Source organism: Nilaparvata lugens, chromosome 5 (genome assembly GCF_014356525.2).
Source record: "Nilaparvata lugens isolate BPH chromosome 5, ASM1435652v1, whole genome shotgun sequence".
Lineage (NCBI taxonomy): Eukaryota > Metazoa > Arthropoda > Insecta > Hemiptera > Delphacidae > Nilaparvata > Nilaparvata lugens.
The window spans coordinates 57,158,357-57,183,452 of record NC_052508.1 but is presented as its reverse complement, the minus strand read 5'-3'; the positions used below and the strand labels follow the sequence as shown (position 1 = coordinate 57,183,452).

The window sequence follows — 25,096 nt, the reverse complement described above, 5'->3', positions numbered from 1 at the left end:
CTCTGGGAGTATAAATGATTGGCTATTCTATGCTACAATGCTGGAGTTCCATTTACAAATTATATTTGGATGAATTTGCTGGCACATTTTTAAAACAGAAGATCTATCAGTTTTTATATTCACTTGAAAACTTATAAAACATGAGGGGAATTTCAGGACGCTTTTCGAGGGTCGCATTCTAAAATAAATCCGCTTTTCCAGTTGCGAAATTTGATTTCACTGGAGTAAGGAATGTTATCTAAGTTACTCTCGCAATGCATCATCTATCTCGCTATGAGCCTCTTTCTACATGCTCTCCATGTGTTTCAGCTGCATACTCTCCGAATATACTCACTGTATTCCTTTATGGTTTATCCTCTTTCTATGAATTATTCGTATATTGAGTTAATAATATATGAGTAAACGCGGAAAACTCTGTGTCTATTGGCAAGAATCAGGTGAACTTTTACAAAATAATATGTCAAGACTGGTTCATCAGGCTCTATAGTGTAACTTAAGTGTTTTTTATTTTATTTGTAACTTTGACTTTTGTAACAACACTTTTGTTCTATGACAATAGAAGATTATTGATTGATTGATATGATAATATGAGATTGCACCAGAACTCTTCAAACAGAATTTTCAGACTTTTTTGATATTATTTTGCTCAAAATGTTTATACTATTTCAATGAATGAGAACGATGAATTCAACCTTAGACTTTTCCTTTCTCTTACTAGTGATTCTCTCTTCCTCCTGTAAAACTTCATCAGCATATATTATCGATTTTGTGAGGAAGCCAGTTTAATCTCTTCAAAAGTCATTAATGGCGGATTCATGTCAACCTTTTTTTGATGGCCTTTTTTCAAAGTTATTCATTACGCTTGATTAATGGTAGAGCAATCTGAAGCCAGTTCTATTCAAGATTGTATAAGGATGCAGATTTAAGGCAGAGTTTCTTATTGAGCCGAAATAGAATTTTTGTGTCGAATTATTCAAAACTCATTCTTTATGGATATTTCTGAAGCATGGAAGAAATCGATCACGTGATTGAAAATAGCAGATTCTGTAAGTCAAACAATTGGATAAATGCTTGAAAATAGTGGAGAACGCTTGAAAAAAGGGAATTGATCAATTTAGCTGGATAAATTCTAGTGAAGAACTTAATCTTTTTCAACCATCAAACTCCCTGTTGTGAGAAACTATTGTAAGAAAGGACTTTGCTAGTATTATAAGAGTGTTCAACTGCTCACGACAATGAACAGTTGGCGTTTTGTATGCACTAAGTATTCTGACAAAGCAGCTCAAGTGAGTCTTTTAAGCAAACATCTTGGAAGACGACTTAGATTACCGTCGACAAACAACTGAAACTCAACGGTTCTGAGAAGTGCTGCACCGAAATTTCACCTCGCAAAACCTACTTCCTTGTGATCAAGATGAACTCTAGAGATCTCACACCCAAGATCTCTACCGTAGAGGATGTGCTCTATGAGAATAGAGCTCTAATAAAGCCCTAATACAAAATAAAATACAAAGCAAAAAATAGCAAAAAATACACTACCTCTACGGGAAAATAAAAAAAGTATTTTCATTAAAAATACTTGAAAATTTCCAATCAATGCACCCATTCACTGTGTACATTCAATGTACCCATTCAATGTATCATTCACTTGATCAGTGAGATGGTAATTACTTTCGTCTAACGATTTCAAACGAATCTAGAATATGGTTGAATTCAGATTTGTAATATGGTACTCATGACCTATCCAAAAATGTCTATTCCAAGACTAACAATAGATGTTATATTATCGATGACGGAACTATTATTTGTGTAATGGCCTACTACACTTGAAAACCGATCATTGTCAACTCTTAGGTTAACCAATGAGTGTATTTATTGGCAATGATAACGTTATCTGCTTCAAGGAACACTTCACTGTTTTCTTTCACGTATCACACTATTCAGATTTCTATTTTCAAGAGTAAATGACAGTTTGACTAAGTGATGTGTGAGAGCAAAAACTTTCTATGTTCCTATATTCATGATTGCCAATCGTTTTTGTCATTTTCCCCCAGGCTATTCATTATAGTATCATTTGTGTAATTTTCAACATCAATGCAGTATGAAAAGTTAAGAACATTAGATTCTGTCTTCCTATTTTGAATTTTTTGTTTGAAATTTAGCTGATTTCAGAAAATTTGCAGAGAGAATCTGGTCCCATTGAGAAAACCTTTCAAAATATCGTTATTATTGTTATAGAAATAGGTGAAATCAACGAAATTATTTAATTTATACTATCAGAGTGTAACCCTTCAAGATTGAGAACAGGGAAGAGACAACGATCTCGGCTATAGTTGTATCATTGTCATGTAAGCCTCGAGAACATAAAATTGAAATGTTCTTTCGTTAAGTTCAATAATGAAACCATCGCCCCAAGTATTCAAGAAAGTATGTTCACCAACTTGGATCAACTTATCACTGACAAGTTGCTTGTACTTGGCAAAGTCTGCCCTGGGAGCATCACGAAGCCACTTGTGTTTATTCCGGTTATAAAATCGCGTCTCCATATATCGAGACTTCGGGCGCTTCCGACACATATAAATTCGCTTGTGTGAGTAATATGTTAACGTTGTGAATCTTCTAGAGTAGATCCTGAGTCTTATTTTGTGATCAAGCTCTTCTCCAACTGACTCCAACAGATATTACGTACAAACTCTGATTAAGAGGCTTGTACACTATAGTGAGACACAGTATAATATTATTTGCACTTGGTGCTTTCATGAACAGAATCTCGCTAGGTTCTCGCACCAATAAGTCTGAGTACTCCTCTCTCAACAACTCAAGCCGTTCATTCAATTCAAAGTTTCCACTATTCAATTCCAGCAATTCATTGTTGAAAATGCAAACATTTTTCGAGTTAATTGAACAGTCAATTAATATTAATTCAACAGTCAAAATATTAGGCGTGAACACTCTTTCCTCGAGATTCGAATAAACTTAGATCTCCCGCGTGAAATAGTAATTATGCATACTGTAGATCTATGTATAGAATCATAAAGTTGATGCATAATCTTATAGTAAGTTCATGATATCATAGATTGGATCAGTATTGCTAACGCCTTGAAATATGGTGGGTGGGGGGAGGCGGTTGAATAATAATAATTGACGGAACGTAGTTAGGTCTATGTTTTAACTCGAATTTTCTTTTGTCTGTATGTTAAGTGATTACGGCCAAACGCGTTCATAAAATTCGATGAGATTTGGCAGTAATATACCTTTTTCAACTGCTCGTCGATGTACACAAGTTTTTTTTTGAAATTTTGCATTTCAAGGATAATATGAAAAGAAAAGGAATTCCTCCATACTCTGATATCACTATAATATATATTATCTACTCTGAAGATAGGATTATTCAGACTATAGAATTATTCATATCCAATCAACTGACAAGTGGATTACATAGATGTTCTGGAAAAGCCGTGTCTATTTCTATAAGGTCTATAGTTTCAATCTTCAAATACCTTATAGAGTTTTGCATCTTTAAGGTCTTTGGTTTCAATATTTCGTTTTGCAGGCATGGTATTATTATGCGTGGCCATCAGTATCAATATTCTCACATTTGAAAAGAAACTAATTTGATAGGTGATTAAAAATAATCAAATGAAGTAAATAATACTGAATAAATTATAATATTTTTGATTGTAAAAAATTAATTTTCATAAGATAGAAAGATTATCACAGAACTGGATGAATGATATAATATGGAATTCAAAGTAAAACGTGAACTGAGTTTGTTAACATTTCAAACAGGTGACATCAGATACTTGTGGATGGGAGGACTGCGTGAGGTCTACTGTTCACAGAACTACTAGTAATATTTGTATGGCTCCTATTGGTGGGGAGTTCCTGACGGAAGTTCCACCTCGCCTGAATATATAATTCAAGCCGTCAATCGGTCTTACGACTGTCATACTTTCAGCCGGGACCGAGAGTTTAACGTGCCCATCCGATAAGACGGGAGTGACCTGTTCAAAAACGTTTGGTGATGACCGGGTTTGAACCAGATATCTCTTGGCTGCTATCAGAGGAAACTACTATAATGAGTAAAACTACTATAATGCTGTATTCTGTTCTGCTATGCAAGCAGATTGACTGGACAAGAGAGTTAAGGTCAAAAGAATAATGAAAGAAATACGAAGTGTGTATGAGAAAATTGAATGAAATAAGTTTTCAGCCTTATAAAGGCATGACCCCGTCTTAAGTCAATAGAGGCTTTTCAATATCCAATGCAAGGTGTATTACTTTCAGGAATCATTCATCTTCTAGTAACATAGGAGTTAACATCCAGGATGAAATACGGCAACCAGCCTACGCTTATATTGGGATTGATGGCCAGTTTAATGGATTGTATTTGTTAAGAACCAAGAAATCTTCATTAATAATAACAACAGGGGACAGAAACTAAACGAAAGAAGACTGAGAAGCAGAAGATATGAATCAGTAATGAGTAAGAGAGAGAAACTGAAAAGCAAGGAGTTACTCAATTTAGAAAAAGGAGGGCTATTGCAAAAGCTATTCACTGCAAGGAGACAGGAAGAAAAATACAGTATGCTGGTTTGATCTGTTTATCTTTGAAATATAAGATACCTATAATCAAGTTATTCCGTATCAACTAAACATAACTTGGGTTAGCATAACAGTTTAATTCATGTATAATATGTTGGCTGTTCAAATAATATTTCTAAACTCACTTGATAATGCTTAGAGGTTTGATGTATGGAAGAAAAATGAAGATGAAAGACTTCTCATCCTTCTTGTCTTTCTCTTGAAATTATTCCTATAATAATACTCAGTATATAGTAAGGAAGAATAGCTTATTAGATTCTCAGCCATGCAAGCAAGTCGATGAATATAATACCATTATATATATATCATTGTTCGGAGCACTTGGACGTCTTCTGGTTCTCCCCCTCCAAATTCCGTAAGGTCTCATATAATTTGGTTGGGTAGCATGTGATCTGTATTTTTGTGATTGGTGTTCTATATTTATAAAATTTCTATTATCATTAATTTAATTATTAATTTCCTTCTATTCTTGGTTTTACACAGACATTCTTTCTCTCTTAATTCTTTCTCCTTTTTTATCTTTTTATGTTTATCTTTTATTATTATTTTATTCTATTTTGTTTAATAATTATTCTTATAATCATTGATTATTGTTTAAGATTACTTCAATGATTATTCGTACTCTTTCATATTAATTGTATATTTTTCTTCATTCTTTTATCTTCTTGCATTTCAAATTGTATAATATATGTGTTTAAAATATTGTATTGTGTGAAGGATAGTACAAAAGCTCAGCTAGGGTGTAATAATGTTGTGTTAGAAGGAATTTGCAATAACGTCAAAGATACGCCCAAAATTAGCGTTTTTCCAACGTTTTTCTCAGATTTTCTGCGTTTTCTCAGTTCTTTGACTTCCTGATGGAATGAAGCATGCTCAAATGCAGGCGAGCGAAGTGAGCCCACTGATCTCATTCTTGGACAATCCAGTCGGGGTCCAGGGGGCGGAGCCCCCTGGCTAGACGGATACGGCGAGCGAAGCGAACCTGACGGCTAGTGGTATTATAAAGATACTAGATTATTATGGTACTGGATTAGGTATCCTATCTCAATATTTTTTGTAAGATGGTAGAACTTTCTTAACCTACAATCTTCACTCAGCTTCACTCACCTCATAACTTCCTCTTCTCCAATATCAGCTTTCTTCGGGGAAAATCAACAAAAATAGGGTTGACATGAGCAAATCTAGCATTTGAAAGGCGTCTCCCCCTAGATTGGAAGTTAAATTAGTTGATGCTCTTTTTACATTTTGCAGCAGCTGACTCTGAATAGAAGAGCTTACAGGTGTAATCCAACTGAGGCGCTCCAACCCAAAGAAATAATCCACGATCTAATTGAATTTGATCATCCTTTGTGGTATCAGTGTGACGGAATAAGAACTACTTACTTATCATTCTGCCTGATTAACTCACAGAAGCAGGATAAAAATCTCATACAAGAACGTATAGAGACAGAATTTTCAAATCCATCAGACTGTCAGTTATTGAGAACGTATTCTCACATTGACAGAAGGCTTTCCACGTGTCCAGGCAATACATTGATTAAACACCAAAAGACTGACTGGATAATTACGCATTTTCAACGTTGCGTGGGATTTTAAATCGGGAATGAAGCTTCAAAGTTATCTCTCATGATAAAAATGCTCAATACGAAGATACTGATAGTTGCGTCACTTCGGAATAATCATACCTTTGCCCATCATTCTTTTTTTTACAATTACATTACAAAAAGTGAAGTAGGCCTACTTGATTGTCTTCACGAATGTGCAACTAATACAAAAATCTGGTGTGTCGCACTCACACAACTTTCCTTGCCGTTATGAAAATTGATCACCTGACGCTACTGTACACGCGCATCTCGAGTCTACTATTCAAAGATCTGCCAGCTGGTGACAGGACAATAACGCTGGAGACACACGAAGTCTGCTATCTCTTCATAGTGAATGATTTAATAGAATCAACAGTTGCCAACAGTTTGCATTATTGAATAAACACATTTTGTCAAATTTCGAGCTAATTTTCAATTTTAGGTGAAAATGTTACTGAACATTAATTGTATAGATTTTCAAGTTCAATCTTTTCCTCTCGGATTTTTTTGTTAAATTGTTTCTGAAGCCTGATAGTTGGGAATCTAAAATCAAACTTCGCATAGATGGGACGAAGCTCCTGAAATTTTTACAGGTATGGGACTTGTGGTAGTTGATAGAGCTTATCAATGACTATTTCTGATATAAATTAAATCAAAATCGTTGGAGCCGATTTTGAGAAAATCGCGAAAAACCCTGTTTTTGACAACATTTTCGCCATTTTAGCCGCCATCTTATATTGCATTTGATCGAAATTGTTCGTGTCGGATCCTTATAGGGGAAGGACCTTAAGTTCCAAATTTCAAGTCATTCCGTTGATTGGGAGATGAAATATCCTGTACACAGACGCACATACACTCATACACACACACATACACATACCGACCAATACCCAAAAACCACTTTTTTGGACTCAGGGGACCTTGAAACGTAAAGAAATTTAGAAATTGGGGTACCTTAATTTTTTTCGGAAAGCAATACTTTCCTTACCTATGGTAATAGGGCAAGGAAAGTAAAAATATTCATGTGAGTACCGGGAATATTGTTGGAAACAAAATAATTGAAGCGCACGTTTACATTTATGATAATACTCTTGATGAATTTAGAATGTGTAGTTGAGCATTGTCCAGTAGAAGAAGGGAATTTTCCAAAAGTTGAATTCCAGTTATTTTTATTAATTCATATTTCATTCATCTAGTCTTGGTTCCTTTTTACGATTTATTTTATCTATCCTCCGATAATAATAAATGTTCTCATTATCAAAATCTCTCCCGATTAATTGGCCGTCGTAGATTCTTGAAGTCTATTCATGATGTGTAATAGAAAACTAAACATGATTTAAAAGAGACTTTTTATAATTCAAGCTCAGGACACTCATTCACTTTATTCTTGTCATTAGTGAACTTGTCATTATTTGATTGTAAACGTAAAAAACAATCGGATATTGAAAATTATTTCAAAATACTTAGCAATGGAGTAGCAATGCTCAGGACACCCATCCACGTTTTATTCTTGCCATTCCTTATAATCTATCCAAAGTATCTAATGATCAATGTATTCACTATCTACGATTGAACAATAATCAATAATGAGTTTTCAAACACTTCACTTAATTCAAGGTTGAAATATGAAACAAATGAAGCACAGACTTATAAAACACTTATATTCTTATTGGTTTATTTTCCTCACCATTATATTATTCCCGTTCTTATAATTCACGCTCTATTCTGGACTCTTCCTTCTTCGCACAATCAACATAAAATAACTCCTCAAAAGTGTTTGGGAAATGAACAATAATAATCAATATTACTTTATTCAATCAGGAAATTATGAAAAATGATTTTTCTTCCGTGATCAGAGCGGATAGTTCATTCTTTCGTGACTCAGCCTCGTTCTGGATTTGGATAACCCCCAACCCTAACTAAATATGTCTTCAGAGATTACTCTCTATTATTCCTGTGTGGATAAATTAGTGGCTCCTCCTTATAACCTTCTCCCACAACTCATCCCAATACATTTTCCGATCAATAATTTTTTCTTAGAGTAGCAATGTGTCACCTCAGTGAGTTTAATTTTTACGAAAGCAAGCACTTCTTCCAATGACCTAGGCTACATTTCCTAACACATTTCATCTCTTCCATGAATAATATATCCACTATCTAATATTGTGTTATATGAGGATTAGGTGCACGATGATATTTCGAAAAGGTCTATAGAGCTCTGGTCCATTGTACATCATGTATGCTTATTTAGAACACCGGAACAATAGTGATATGTATGATAACACTGGCGCTATAGAAGGTGCAGAATCCGTTGACGACTCTGCTATGTATAAATCAGTTTGCTTGATTTTGATAAGGATCTAGTTGCATATTCATGAATGAAACCGAGGAAAGCAAATCCATCCTGTATTTATCCACTCTGAAAACTTGAAATGTGTTTATCTAAGCTCATCATTATGATTATCATATTTTTAATATTGGATGTATGGATGAAGGATTCTTTTCTAAAATATTGTAACATGTGGAAAAAGTATTTTTATTACTTTTGTCCTCCTCATGATCTTTCTTTATTGTCACGTTATCCCAAACACTCGTTCACTAATCTGGCGAGGATGTGCAGCCCTATAACATTTTGATATTTTGATCTTGCCATTTTTCAATCCTGTAAAGCATTCCAGCCTTACTTTATTTAGAGCATTCCAGTACTATTACTGCCAATTTGCAAGTGAGACTCAGCGGCTATCTTCCATGTGGAAAGAATATTTTTCGGTCTCCATAGTTAAATTTTCACTTTTCAAACTCTTATCACTGGACTGAACGATGAAAATCATAATTGAAATTCAATTTTCTGATTTATTCATTTATAAGCAAACTTACAGGCATGGAAACAAACAATCACAGAACTGTAATTGAAAAATTTAGCATCATAACTGTTATGATATCCATTCATACTATTTATCATCCTATTGAAATGGAAGTTTTGAATTGGGAAATTTTCGAAAAAATCCCGAATTATCAGTTCTATTCATTGTTTGAGAATCATTAGTGACTAAGCTCAGGAGTGCGAATATTGTTTAAAAATGTACAAGATTTTCAAAAGTTTTTTTCCCAACTATATTTAATGTTATCATCGTGGACTATATTTAATGTTATCGAGGTGGACTATAAATTCCTCGTTTTGCATAGAGATTGATATATTCTGTATTGGAATATTCATCAAGAATAAGAGTGCATCTCTGAATATTTCACAGTTCATATTATAAAACTAATCTTCTAGTAACAAAACAGGAAATTAAATGAGGAACTTCTTGAGAAATATTTCACTTCTTGAGGGAAAAGGAATGAGTTGGTTATGAGACCATAATATGAAACAAAGAACTGTGTATCTATTCTTGTTGAAGGAAGACAATGGGTTGGAGAGAGAGGGAGAATCCTAGTTACCGGAGGCAATTGAGTTTTCCGTTGCAACAATTCTTTCAGAGGAGCTATTTTTGCGCCGGACTCTGAAATGAATAAAGTTCGCCAATTTTATCATAAATTCCAGAGAAATCGAGTTAGGATACCCTCGATGACAAAAATTACTACGTTCCCTTACCAGCTTTCATCTTGGTGGGCATTTAAATCTCATTACATATTTCCCGGATGGAAAAGCTTTTGCCTCCAAGCTCAACTGAAAAATCTGGCGCAACATTGTAACTTATTGGTTTATTGGGAAGGGTTACATAATTTGTGTTCTCTGCAACCACTTATTGCTTGAGTTTCTTATTGAGGATTTTTTGAAACATGTTGGTACTCTCTGACATTGCCATTTCACCATCGTTCACATACATTATTATTGAATCAGAACTTGAAAAAGTGATGGATTATTTCGACTAAAGATTCTCTTGGTCACTAATTTTGGGAATCATAGGCTCTTGTTATAGATTTGTTCACAGAAGAATTTTCATGCATTTATCTAAAATCTTCTAGTTTTTTATCAGATCAGTAGACGTGTTTTTTGTCTTGTATCGATAAATATAAGATAATTAGGATAATACAAGATAATTGGGATGATACAAGATGATCAAATGAAGGATAATCTGCATTGTTAAAATTCATTGTTTCTCCTAAATTTTCGAACTTCGATATTATCATAGCAGTATTTCATGATATGAATGAAAATTATATTTGGACCCGCATGCACCATATTGGTTTAACGAGGATAGATCTGCTATCCTGAATGAAACACATTAAACACAACCTAACATCCATGTTTTCATAGATTAGCGATAAACGTGGGTGGTGTATTATGACCTTAATGTTTAGAATCGTGCACTTGACTGTTATGTGCAAGCATAGAGAATAGAATAGCATAGGTGCGTACAGATATACGCGCCGCGAACATGAGCAATTTACTTTTAATCAGCTGATTCCAAGCTTTGTATATCTGTATCTTACCGTTTCTGTAAAAATACAGATATAATCAGCTAATTGAAAGTGAATTGCCCATGTTCGCGGTGCGTAAATCTGTACGCACCCTAAGTTATACAATAGGTACTATCATTTCTCTATGGTGCTACTTTCTTCTTCTTCTTCTTCTCTTCTTCTTCTTCTTCTTCTTCTTCTTCTTCTTTTTCTTCTTCTTCTTCTTCGAGAAAGAAAAAAGAAGCTATTTTTTTCATAATGAATTTTTATGATTAAGATGAAATAATCTGTGTATTAATTATTATTTTTTTTTTAACATCTTTATTGCCCATAAAAACAAAATACAAAATAAAAAACTTACAAAAGAAATATTCTAGATTATAATAATATATTATGCTATTTTACAAATAAATTAAAATTACATGGCACCACCCAGCAAGGGCAAAACCCTGACCGCTGAGTGAGAGTATCAGCTGTTAGACAATATAAAAAATTTATTTACTAATAATCAAAGCTACAAAAAAATCGAAGTTAACAATAAATTACTAGTCTAGTAATTATAATATTTGACTGATGTCGAAGAAAAATTTTTGTATCACCCACTTATTTATCTGTTCCATCCTCTGTCTACCCCTATTAGAAAGATATTCTGACAATGCATTTGGCATTATATTTATTATTTTTGAGCTAAGATACCCCAATTGTCTTCGCACTATTGTCAAATCTGAATAGTTAATATTATAAATGTTATGAGATGTAACTCTCACGTTATACATAGAAACGTTATTATTCACTGTAAATTCCTCCTTCCTCATCCATGCATAATAGAGAAGTTTCTTTATATAAATTTGACGTACTGTCATAAACTTTAAATTCGGCAAATGTTTCACTACTAGAAAAAGCCCTTGGCTTATCAAGAATTGCTTTTATTATCATTTTTTGAAATGTAAAAATTTTATTCATGAAAACATCATACGCTCCTCCCCATACCACTAACCCATATTGCAGCACCGATTGAACATAGGCAAAGTAAAGGACCCTAAGTAATTTAATGTCTAATATTTTACGGACTTTATAAAAGATAAAGGAAATAAATTTTAAGCGTTTACAAATATATTCTATATGAGGCTCCCATTTAAGGTTACAATCAACCATGATGCCCAGATACTTTATAGATTTTTCATTTTTTAGTTTAGGGCATGCACAATCCTTCCATTTTTCAAAATCGCAATTTGTATGTATTTTTAAATTCATAGCATTCACATCATTTGGTTGACCAACTATTGTAGGAGAAAATGTAATATATTTAGTTTTTGATGTATTTATACTCAATGTATTAATATCAAGCCATTGTTTAACCATGGATATTACTCTTTCTGCTCTCGAGTACGTCTCTAACCATGAGCGGTCCTTAACTATTACAGCCGTATCGTCAGCAAAGGAAATTATTTTCGAACTATCAATATTTAGTTTAAAGATGTCGTTGATATAGAGTAAAAATAAAATCGGGGACAAGACGGTACCTTGTGGTAATCCAAAGTCGTTAAGTTTTTTAGTGTTTGATTTGTAACTGTTGTTATCAGATATTAATTGTGTCCGATCACTTAAATAATTCTTAAATAATTCAAGGTGGAGTCCTCTAATCCCGTATCTCTCCAATTTTTTTAGTTATTTATTGTGGGTTATGGTATCATAGGCTTTTGCCAGGTCAATCATTATAGCTAGGCATTTGTTGTTATTGGAAGACATGGCTTCAGAAACTTCATTTGTAAAGGCGGCCAGAGCATCCTCAGTATTTTTGTTACTTTGGAAGCCATATTGATCCTTATGAATTATGTTGTGATTGTTTATAAAACCCATCAATCTAGTTTTGATTGCTTTCTCCATTATTTTTGCTAGATTACTGATTAAACTTATGGGTCTATAATTCTCCGGAAGATCAACGTTACCTGACTTGAAAAGCGGTTTAATTCTGGCTGTCTTGAAGCAAATCGGGAATTTACCAGCCTCAAAGCATTTATTAATGATGAAACATAAAGGTTCTGCAATCCAAGTAGATATTTTCTTTATTGTAATATTATTGATATGGTCTAGTCCGGGGCTTGCTGAATTCTTCAATTTTTTATAATACATTTAATCTCATCACTCGTAACAGGATTCAGGGTAAAATGTTCGTTATTAATGGGAAGTGGTCGTTGTAAATTTCATCACAATCTACATTTATAGCCGGAATTTTACTAGCATATTCTCTACCTACATTTGCGAAAAAATTGTTTAATTTATTGGGGTCAATTTTTATATTATTTCCTTTGTCAGCATTTTTACCAATAATTTCCCTCATAACATTCCATAACTTATTACTATTGTTTTTGTGTTCCTCTAATTTATTTTTATAATAATTTGTTTTAGTGACATTGATCAATTCATTCAACTTATTACTATAATCTTTAAACTTGTTTTTTAATAAAGTGTTATATGGCTGTTTAATTAGTTTTAATTTCATTGAATCCCTTACATTTATTGACTTGATAAGACCCGGTGTAATCCAAGGCTTTAAGGCTCGTTTTTTATGTGGAATAGATTTCATCTTTGTAGAATTCTCTATATGACACCTAAGTCTCTCCACAAACAATTCCGTCAATGAATCAATACCGACGTCATCATTAGAGTACAAGAACCCCCAGTCCTCGTCTTCGATGCGTTTAGTCGGTAGTGCATAGTCAATTATAGGAAAGCTACTTTTTTGTTTCGCCTGTCTGTTATTTGATAGATGGATGTGTAAAGTAGTCGAAAAGTGATCTGTAATTGATGTTTTTAATACATTACCAAAAGATTGTTCATTTATATCATTATTATTAGTCTTGAGAAAAATATGATCAATACAAGTTTGTGTAGTTTCATGAATGAAACCGAGGAAAGCAAATCCATCCTGTATTTATCCACTCTGAAAACTTGAAATGTGTTTATCTAAGCTCATCATTATGATTATCATATTTTTAATATTAGATGTATGGATGAAGGATTCTTTTCTAAAATATTGTAACATGTAGAAAAAAATATTTCTATTACTTTTGTCCTCCTCATGATATTTCTTTATTGTCACGTTATCCCAAACACTCGTTCACTAATCTGGCGAGAATGTGCAGCCCCATAACGTTTTGATATTTCGATCTTGCCATTTTTCAATCCTGTAAGCATTCCAGCCTTACTTTATTTAGAGCATTCCAGTAATATTACTGCCAATTTGCAAGTGAGACTCAGCGGCTATCTTCCATGTGGAAAGAATATTTTTCGGTCTAGATAGTTGAATGTTTACTTTTGAAACTCTTATTACTGGACTGAACGATGAAAATCATAATTGAAATTCAATTTTCTGATTTATTCATTTATAAGCAAACTTACAGGCACGGAAACAACATCACAAAACTGTGATTGAAAAACTTAGCAGCACAAAACTGTTATGATATCCATTCATACTATTTATCATCCTATTAAAATGGAAGTTTTGAATTGGGAAATTTTCGAAAAAATCCCGAATTATCAGTTCTATTCATTGTTTGAGAATCATTAGTGACTAAGCTCAGGAGTGCGAATACTGTTTAAAAATGTACAAGATTTTCAAAAGTTTTTTTCCCAACTATATTTGATGTTATCATCGTTCGAGGTGAACTATAAATTGCTCGTTTCGCATAGAGATTGATATATTCTGTAATGGAATATTCATCAAGAATAAGAGTTCATCTCTGAATATTTCACAGTTCATATTATAAAACTAATCTTCTAGTAACAAAACAGGAAATTAAATGAGGAACTTCTTGAGAAATATTTTACTTCTTGAGGGAAAAGGAATGAGTTGGTTATGAGACCATAATATGAAACAAAGAACTGTGTATCTATTCTTGTTGAAGAAAGACAATGGGTTGGAGAGAGAGGGAGAATCCTAGTTACCGGAGGCAATTGAGTTTTCCGTTGCAACAATTCTTTCAGAGGAGCTATTTTTGCGCCGGACTCTGAAATGAATAAAGTTCGCCAATTTTATCATAAATTCCAGAGAAATCGAGTTAGGATACCCTCGATGACAAAAATTACTACGTTCCCTTACCAGCTTTCATCTTGGTGGGCATTTAAATCTCATTACATATTTCCCGGATGGAAAAGCTTTTGCCTCCAAGCTCAACTGAAAAATCTGGCGCAACATTGTAACTTATTGGTTTATTGGGAAGGGTTACATAATTTGTGTTCTCTGCAACCACTTATTGCTTGAGTTTCTTATGAAGATTTTTTAAAAAACATGTTTGCACTCCCTGACATTGCCATTTTATTATCGTTTACATACATGATTATTGAATCAAAACTTGAAAAAGTGATGAGCTATTTCATAGTAACTAAAGATTCACTTAGTCACTAATTTTGGGAATTATAGACTCTTGTTATAGATTTGTTCACAGAAGAATTTTTATGCATTCATCTGAAATCAGTAGCAGTATTATTCGATCTTGTATTTATTGAACATTGCCTGTATGTTCAAAAGTTTTTTAACCAGATCACTCCCATGTTATCGGATGGGCACGTTAAACCGTCGGTCCCGGCTGAAGTATGACAGTCGTAAGGCCCATTGACGGCTTAAATTATATATTCAGGCGGTGGGACCTTCCCGCAAGGGACTCCCCACCAACAAAAGCCATACGAATTTACTTTTTGCCTGTGTTATATATCAGCAGAATAATATCAAAATTGTTGAGTTCCCTAAACACTCTTCGAACTTCGATTTTTGCAATGCAATATTCTATTATAAGAATATTGGAATGATACTTGGACCCGTATGCACACCATCTCGGTTTGAACGGAGATTGATCCGCTGTTGATTTGAACCAGGCGGAATGAGACACATTATAATTAACAGGACCAATACATTCTTGTAATTGTAGATTAGCGATGAACATGGAAGGCGCATAAGGCCTTCAATGTTTGAGTCGTGCAGTTGGATGTTATGTGCAATCAAAGAGAATAGAATAGCATAGGTTATACTATGATTAGTAGAAGTTAAAATTTATATAAATGTTCCAGAAAAAGGAGACACTTAGGTAGTTATTCACTCTAGATTTTTACTAGGAGATTAGGCCTAATTTATTGTACGAATTTATTGTACTATGTAAATAATAAGTTCAAAAAATAGCACCATAAAGATGGTATGAGCTGGTCATTTACATAGTACATTGAAATCGTGCAATAAATTAGGACAAATCTGTTAAATCTGTATGTCAATTAGTGACACATAATCTAGCTACATTTGGACTGTTGTATTAATTAGAATTGAACCGTTTTGGGCTTATAAGCCTGTCTTACTTTTCTGTAAGTTGTGTAATTCTGAATAATTAAATAAATAAATCTTCAAGTGAACCTTGAGTAAAGAACTACCTATGACTGTGTTTCCTTCCTCTGTTACACTCAAACAAGTTTTTTATTCTTCTGCTTCTTCTGTGGTATAGGCTTCAATTATTCAACATTAAATTTGGCATACTTTGGACACATTATGAGATGACCCAAGTACATGAACCTGCACTTCTCAATCAAAGGTAGAATAGTTGGTAAGCGCTTATATCGTGGGACCAGACACAATAAACAGTATCTTAACTCTATGGTGGGACGGAGAAGAATGTCTTGGTTGAGAAACCTGAGGGAAGCATTTTATTGGACAACACATGCCCTTTTTAGAGCGGTGGTGAACTATATTGAGGTCCACGTTCTAATGACAGTGGAGAAAGAGAAAGATAGCAGAACAATGTTGCCGATCCTCTGTCTTGTCAATGCCTTCTATAGATGGTAGCTGATTGATTGATTGAGTACTTTATTTGTGTAGATTGCAATATATACTGGCTTTTACACTCATATACAATAGCTTACAATACAGCAAAATTATAGATGAATTTACATAATATAGACTAAGAAAATGATTTTTGAACTGCATATGATATGAAAAAAGCAATTGGTAATAGCTATAGATAATATTGTTATGCATCTACATAAATTGGCGGAGCTTTGGACATATCAATGTCCATTCTTTGGAAAGAATATTCATAATATCCTCCCCACTAACTCTCTACCAAAACGGTAATTTCATTAATTCAACTAGGATTAATTTGTAAATGGAAATATTGTAAAAGTTTTAAATTATATGAAGATTTGAGAAAAAAACTGAAAATTGATAAAGTAGAATAATTAAACAGGTAAGTAAGATCAAATCATTGATTAATAAAATGGAGTAGGCTGAAAGAGATCAGAGTAATCAACTTTCAATAATATTCAGCAGTATGCAGTGGATAATTAAAATAACATGAGTTAATATAAATTGCAATATTTATACAATTTATTCTATAACAGGTTTGTGGGTTTGTATTGGTTGGATGGGTGAGGGATGGTTGTCATGTGATGGTTCTAGGGCTGGACAGTTTCAGCTGATAGAGGCTTATTGATGTAATATTAGACTAACAGTTCATTCTCGTTTAAAGTAATCAAATACATATTCTTATTGAACAAGAAACTATTTTTTTCATAATGAATTTCAATTATTTAGATGAAATATTCTGTAAATTAATTACTAGTTCTACATTGTTAGAAGACGCCAGAACAACGCAAAAAAGAGATAGTGCTATCTGTTTTGTTGAATGATAGACAAGGATAGCAATACCATTGCTAATCAAAAACTGCCATTATAACGTGATTCTCACCATAGGTGAGAATTGCCATGGTGATAGCCAACCTCCGCAATGGAGAAAGTACTCAAAGAAGAAGAAGAAGATTAAATATTAAAGTAATTGAGACGAATTCGTTGATTGTAATAATTATGTTTGTGTTGTGTTGAGCAGGTCACACAAGGACGATCAGCATCCCGGACTGCGTGGAGTTTCCGATCACGACGAACGCGTGTCGCGGCTTCTGCGAATCGTGGTCGGTGCCGTCCACCCTGGAGACTGTGCTCACCAACCCACACCAGGCGGTCACCTCCATCGGCCAGTGCTGCAACATCATGGACACCGAAGATGTACGTTCCTGATTATGCTATCTCAGTAGTTCATCTCTGTTATCATTCGTTAATTTGTTATCACTCTAAAGGTGCTTCCATATTGAGAAGGTAGAGGAAGAGGTGAGTGGTCGAGTGTGAGATAGAGCTACCTCAATGTAACAAAATACATTTACCTCAGTTACATTGAGGTAAGTTATCTCTATCTCAACCTCGGTCTCTAGCTCGTCCCTATGCGAGCGCCCTTACCTTACCGCTCCGATCTCATTTAATAAACGAACGGAACGAATTTCTAGTTTCGACTTGATTTTCCTTCATACAAAAATAGGGTCGAACTCACACATATTTATGGAATATTAGATTATTCAAGCGGCTCCATCTTACTTGAATATAGAATAGAATCGCTGCCTTTATTTTTTACCTAGGAGGGCGGAGTTAGGGTGCAGCCGGCCCTCTCTTACACTCAACCCTCCAATATAATGCTAAATAATTACTAGATTAAACAAATAAAATTGAGGGAAAATATATAGTGAGAATAGTAAGAGCGAATAGAACTAGATTTATTATTCTATTCTTACAAAACTAGTGACCCCTTGGGTTGAAGAACTCGCTCAAGACCTGTAGTATTGTAATATTTGAAACCTGCAACTTTTAATTTTACATAATTATATGTTGATGAAAAATATGAAAACAGCTAAAAATTTCTCTTACAAGAATCATTTGACAGTGAGTTACATTGAGAATCCTATTTGAAATAAAAAATTACTCTGTCACTTCAACATCTAATATTAACCAGCTGGAATCATGTTTGTCAGCGCGTGTGAAAGCTCATAAATAGCATCAGCTGATGTTATGAATGAATGGAAATAACAATTTTTTTCTTATGCACTTTCAATGTTATTCTCATATCCTGAAAAATGACGAAGGAGTGAGTCAATTTTATTGTCCAACGAACTTGACCTGTAAAAAGGTTCAAAAAAGTGTTCAAAATTTGAAGCTGATTCATCAATTCTTGCTAAAGTTATTGTAGAACATACACACAGACGGACAACGACTTTGGCCTTCAGTAAGTCAAAAGTGGGAACTGGCTAACGCTCGTTCGATAATAATAGTATCAAGTGAGCTGGTAGAGTATTGACATAATGGAGCTTGAAAAAATGATCTAATTTCGTATTAAAGAATAACATTTTCGAATTGATTGCAACTGTTTATTGATATCAAATGTCTCGGAAGAAATCTGAAAAAACATTGTTACATAAACATTTCATAATTATTTTCAGTCCCCTCCTAAATGAATCTAAAAGAATCAAACGACTCCTCTCCTCATAATCACAAAGTACCTTGAGGATGAGATTTATAGTATGAGTGTATTTCATCTCGGCAGCAAGTCATCTTACCATCTTTCATGTTATGATCGTCCTGGTTACGCTAACGATCGCAATAAATATTGGATTAAATTTCCTCTATTCACTGAATATCCCTCTACAAACTCTAATGAGGTTGGCCATAACACCAGGCCTATCCAGACTCATAACACCTGACTCCAAAGAAATTCGTGGTTCAACATGAATAATTGACATCATAAAACCGACATGATATTATTTTATGAGCAATATCATTACATAGAGAAAGCAAACATTTATTTATGATTTAAAGTTTAAAATGTTCTAAATTAAAGGATATTTCATGTTTTTCTATTGTTTTTATTGATACATCTCTTGTATGATTATTATAGGGTCACATCAAAACTGTTAGTATTTCATCGATTCCTAGATTGAAATAAATAATTGAAACTTCCATCTAAATCATTAATCAAACTGCATTGGGTAAGGGTCTATAGGACAATCCATCATTGAACTTATTTTCACTAGTTAGTAACCTCTCATAGAGAATTCATTCATGGGTACTTTTCATCAGTTTCTATGATTGAAGGGAATCCAAAAATATATTCACTTTCGAGAAACCTACTGAAGCTTAACAATAAATTGAGGTTTATGATGTTGGTGAGTTGAGGGGGTGAAATGTAAGATTGTAACTTGCAGTACTTCTAAATACTATAATTAGTGAATGACTAGTAGCTTGTAGTAATACTATTGTACTACAGTTATAGCACGGAGTAAAGAACACTTATTGTTTTGTATACTGTGGTTATAGCTACTATTCGAATCGTTAAAGGTGAGACTTGTGGTGCACAATCATTGATTATTCAGTCCAATTCGAAATCAATAACTGGACTAAACTTATTCAACTTTATTTTCAAATTTTCCACTGTTTTGTTGCAGATTGAGGTCCGAGTTCTCTGTCTAGACGGCACTAAAGACCTGGTCTTCAAGTCAGCTCGGAGTTGTTCCTGTTACCATTGTAAAAAAGAATAAGGATTGTCAACTGATCATCGATATAAAAGGAAATTATTATTATAAAATACAGTACTTTGATATATATTCAACAAATTGATTTGGAATTTGGCAGTATTAATTTGTACTCAATTGTACACCAGAATAAGCAAATCCCATACAAATTATTTGTAGCCTCCTCAATCAATCATCCCTAAACTGACAATATCGAATCATGATTCTTGATGTTTTCCGATGGCCTCATTCATGAAGAACAACGAAGATTTGAATTGTAATTGTCAATTCAAATTATATCGCCTGATTTAATACCTCTGTTAAAATAGAGATAAAAGTCAGTGTCTATTCACTATATAATATTATCAGTGTTATAAATATAAATAATAATCATTATTAATTTTGGAATAACAATATGAGTTACCTATTCCTAAGAATTGAAGTTCCATTCTCATAATTAATGGCATATTAGGAAAAATTTGAATAATAATATTTCTATGATTTATTATGTGAGCCTACTTTTGAAATTAAAATATAACTTGCAATGAGTTGATTTATCCTGTTGAAATTATTATCGTTATTCCTTTCAATTTCCCCAATCAAGATTATGCCTCATTTTGCTGTTAAAGTGTTGAAACAGAAAATGATATTTTTTTTATAAATTATTATCCTTAGAAAATATCAAACAAAAGCAGCTTATCGCTTATGATAATAAGTTCCTACAGATGTTACAGATGGGAGAATTTACATTTCTATTGTTCGATAATTATTAGACTACTTCCACCATATATTTTTCTCCCTCCCCGAAAAGTATTAATTCATATACAAAGGAATTATGTTACCATTGAATTTTTCGATATCATATATTCTATTTTTTGATGTAAATTATCATACTGATGATGTAAATATTTCTATTTGTAAATAAAGTAGAATTGTTCTCATTGGTATGTGTTGTTCGATCTTTGTTGACTGGTACCATATACACAGTTTCTTCAACCCTTGACAGATAATATTTGATAAATGGAATTATCACACGATTGCGTAAATTGGTTGGTGATTATGCTTAGTGAAATCTTCAAAGCTATTGACTTATAATAATATTGCTACTTACAGTCAAATGTACATAATAGAGAACAGTACAAAACTTAATAACATTATAAAAGAGAATATTGCTGTTTGATCAGTGCACATTTGAAATTTGAAATTTCATTTCAAACTGTATTATATCATATATGAAGTCTCCTTTGTTAAAATGTGGTTCGATTTGAGTTTGAGCCACTAGCCACAGGCAGATTCCATTCAGTTTGAGCCAAGGAATGTAGAATAGAATAGAATGTAGAATCTATTCTAGGTGCTGTGTTTTGAGCTTGTACTGTGCAAACGGCCTTTAGAAGATTCAAATCTTGAGAGCGAGAGAGTACTGATGATGGATATTAATAGCTAGCTACTATACTCCACGGAAAAATACAAGAAATCAATTTCAAGGCAAGAATTAAGGTATTTTTTCAAATCCTATTGATAGATGCATATTTTCCATGCAGAGCACACTGAATGCTTGTCAAAACACCAGTAATCGTGTGCTATGACGGTCGAATATTTAGTACTCTTTTGGAAAATTTGATACCTAACATATTAATGTAGGTACAGCATAACTTATAAGATGGATTGATACTCAATTCATATTCTAGTGCATAATTATAAGCTTAATTAGCACATAGAGCTTCTTCATCCCTCAAGGTCAACGCATACAGCAACAGACGGACGTATGCAGACAGACTGAGGAAAATTACGTCCCAGGTTATCGAATGTTGCAACGCACTCAGATGGCCGTCTCTCTGCGTGTCTCCTCACTTAAGCATGTAGACGTTAGATTTTTCCTCCGTCTGTCTACATACGTTGGTCTGTTGATGTTTGTGTTCAAAATTGTTACGAACACGATGTTTGGCTAGAAAATAAATCAATTCTATTTAATTACTATTTTGATTGATACAAGAGGAGAGTGTAAGGAGAAATAATTAGAAAACTAGAGGAGAGAATTGGAGTGTGATAAAAATTAGAAGGAATGATTTTAACAACCATACACTTCTCATTCCATGAATCAGCAGTCAAGGAATTTTAGAAACCTCAAACTCTACCTCTGAACTGATAATTAATTTTTCCTACAGTTACCTTGGAAAGTGACCATTCCTGCACTGATTACAGAGCGCAAAGAATCACTTTTCCGCTCTAGTGCGCAAAGTATTGCTTTTCGTACTATTAATACTTTGCGTATTATCTTGCAGCCATCCCAATCAGCTGTTGACATTGTTGGTGTGTATTTTGAATGCGAATTTGTTCTATCTATATTTTTTCTGATTTTCAAATAAATAAAAATGAGAACTCATTAAATTATACATTTTGAATATTATTGATTATTCATTATTTCAAATAATATTTTTTTTCATTCATAAATTGATTGGTTGAAAAATTATTTCGAAATTAAAATTTACTCAAAATTATTCAAATTAATTTAATTTCCAATTTGAATAAATTATCGATTATTAATTTTCAATTGGATTATCAAGTTAAAAATAAATTAAAGTTGTTATTAATAACAAAATTATGCAGACAAACATTTGATGAATTTCAGCCATAATTTCACCCATAGTCAACCACTTTTTATATTCAATGGTAACTGTAGGAAAAATTTAATGTGAAATACGTGCGCAAAGTTCCTCTGCTGCACTCAAGAAACCATTCCGCCCTCGCCTACGGCTTGTGCGTAAACGTTTCTTTCGGTGCAGCAAACTGTCACTAGTTGCACAAATAACTATTGTAGGTCATTCATGGATTGATTTTTTTTACGTACATAAATTTACGTTTAACTAATAAGACTCGGTCATTGTTTTGCGATAAATATTACTCTAAACACAGTGAGAATAGAAGTGAACTACATATCTTATTATAGGAGGGGATTAGTGGATTAACATTATATGATATATAGTGAATTACAATTACATTCATCTAAATCTCTTCTCTCTGCCTAAACGCATTCTCTGCTGAAGGCCAAAACAGTTTTCCGATTCTACGTCAAAAGCTTCCATTCAGCAGTACGAATTTACCGGCATGCCAAGCGCTCCAGGAAATAACAAAACAAACTGAACCGTGTCATGTACACGAATTGTATAGGAACATCAATTGTCCATCATGTTAAGTGGGTGCTTTGACATGTCATCTGCCGCGGCTACCACTCATTCCACCGACAAATTGAAATTAAATGTAAACATGTTTGAGGTAAGTTGACATGTATTCTGCGATTTTGATTCTCTATTACTTGGAATACAAACTGATTAAACGAATTTCTACACTTGTTTCAAATCACAACGGGAATTTCAAGTCGTCACAATAGACTGCCAACTACTTATTTTCACGTCAGTTTGTAATAATATCGATAGCTTGATGGATTCTCAAGTATACGTGGTGATATACATAATTCGAATCCCTAATATACATTCATGTTTTGAAAAAGTGGGCATTACAATCAATTGAAAGAAATACTTTTCCAACTCTACTATAATGAGGTCCACGTTATAATGACAGTGGAGAAAGATAGGAGAAAAACGTTGCCAAGTCTCTCAATTTTGCCACTGAGTTACTCAATTCATCCCATTAAATTTGATTTTATAATAATTATCATTCCCTTGATTAAATAATCAATTTAATGTCAAATAATTCAAGAAATTTTTTCCCATAATTTGATTCGAAAATTTGCTCTCATAACTGAGATTAGATTTTTTTTATACAAACCTGAAATGGCGGCTAATTTAAAAAACTGTGATACAACAATCTGCATTTCAAAACAACAGAAATTGAGTTATTTGGTAGGTATTCTATTCCAATTTCTTTTAAAAATAATAGAAAAATATAAATCCTATTTAAAATAAGTAATTTCGAAGAAAATAGTTCTGAAATAACTTTTCAATATTATTTATACCGGTACGAGTAGGTCTAACCTATACGTGTAGGCTAACTGAAGCATGGGTGAAGTCTAGGATGGTTAGTTATCAACTTTTAAAATGTCATTTCAGGTATTTTAATTTGTGTTTTTCATACGGTAATGTCTAAAAATCATTTCATTGTTTCAAAAATACATTTCAAATCAATTATACGACTTGTGTACTCAAGTATTTTGATAGAATGAAGAAAAAAATGGCAACTGATAATGAATTGGTTACTTTTGTACAGTCACTGTCAAAAGTAAAAATAAAATATTCTGGCAAACTGACAACATTGCAAAGGTAGAGAGAGATAGCGCTATCTGTTTTGTTGTATGATAGAAAAGGACAGCAACAGTATTGCCAATCGTACACTGCCATTACATGGACCTCACTATATAGTGAGGTCCACGTTATAATGACAGTGGAGAAAGATAGGAGAAAAACGTTGCCTTGATTGTCAATGCATTCTATAAACGGTAGCTGATGCAGGTTTATTGATGTAATATTAACAGACTGTTCATTCTCGTTTAAAATAATCAATTATATTTTATTAAACAATAAATTATATTTTTCAATAATTTAATAATACATTTTCATAATCAAGATTAAATATTTTGTCAAATAATTTCATTTCTACACTGTAAAAAACCGATCTGGCAACAGAGCAAAGTGAGAAAGAGATAGCTATGTTGAATGATATAAAGCAATAGAATAGCTAATCAAACATTGCCATTATAACATAGACCTCACTATAGTCAATCGTAATAAATCATGTATACGCATTGAATCGAATGTTATTTAATGCTAATCAGAGTATATTCTGATTTCGAAATTCATTGGACCAAATAATTTGTGGAAAGCCATTTTTTAATATTTCAAAGTCCAATAATCATATTGAAAAATGAAATATCCTTTTTCACATGCAGAGATGATTTGGATATGATGAGAGTTAGCCTATTCTATATCTGATTATATTTATTATCTTTGTTCTATCGGGATTATTTTTTCTCTCCCTATCATTTTGATGATGTACTTGTATGAATCAATAAAGATATGATGTGGAAAACTTTCACAATATTCATATCTAACATTTATAAGTCTATTTGAAAAAAATATGATGAAATGCTTTGTAACGGAAATTGGTGGGTAGAAACTCTC

General features: G+C 33.1%; 1 protein-coding gene across 1 annotated transcript in view; it reads left to right on the top strand.

Moving 5' to 3' along the window:
- Window positions 1-20,909, top strand: part of LOC111064632 (thyrostimulin alpha-2 subunit) — a 91,877-nt gene extending 70,968 nt beyond the window's left edge. Inside the window, exons 3-4 of the mRNA XM_039428856.1 lie at window positions 17,459-17,634; window positions 19,896-20,909. Coding sequence (XP_039284790.1) covers window positions 17,459-17,634; window positions 19,896-19,988 — 269 coding nt within the window. The 3' untranslated portion in view covers window positions 19,989-20,909. The remainder of the gene's footprint in view (window positions 1-17,458; window positions 17,635-19,895) is intronic.
- The last annotated feature ends 4,187 nt before the right edge of the window (window positions 20,910-25,096 follow it).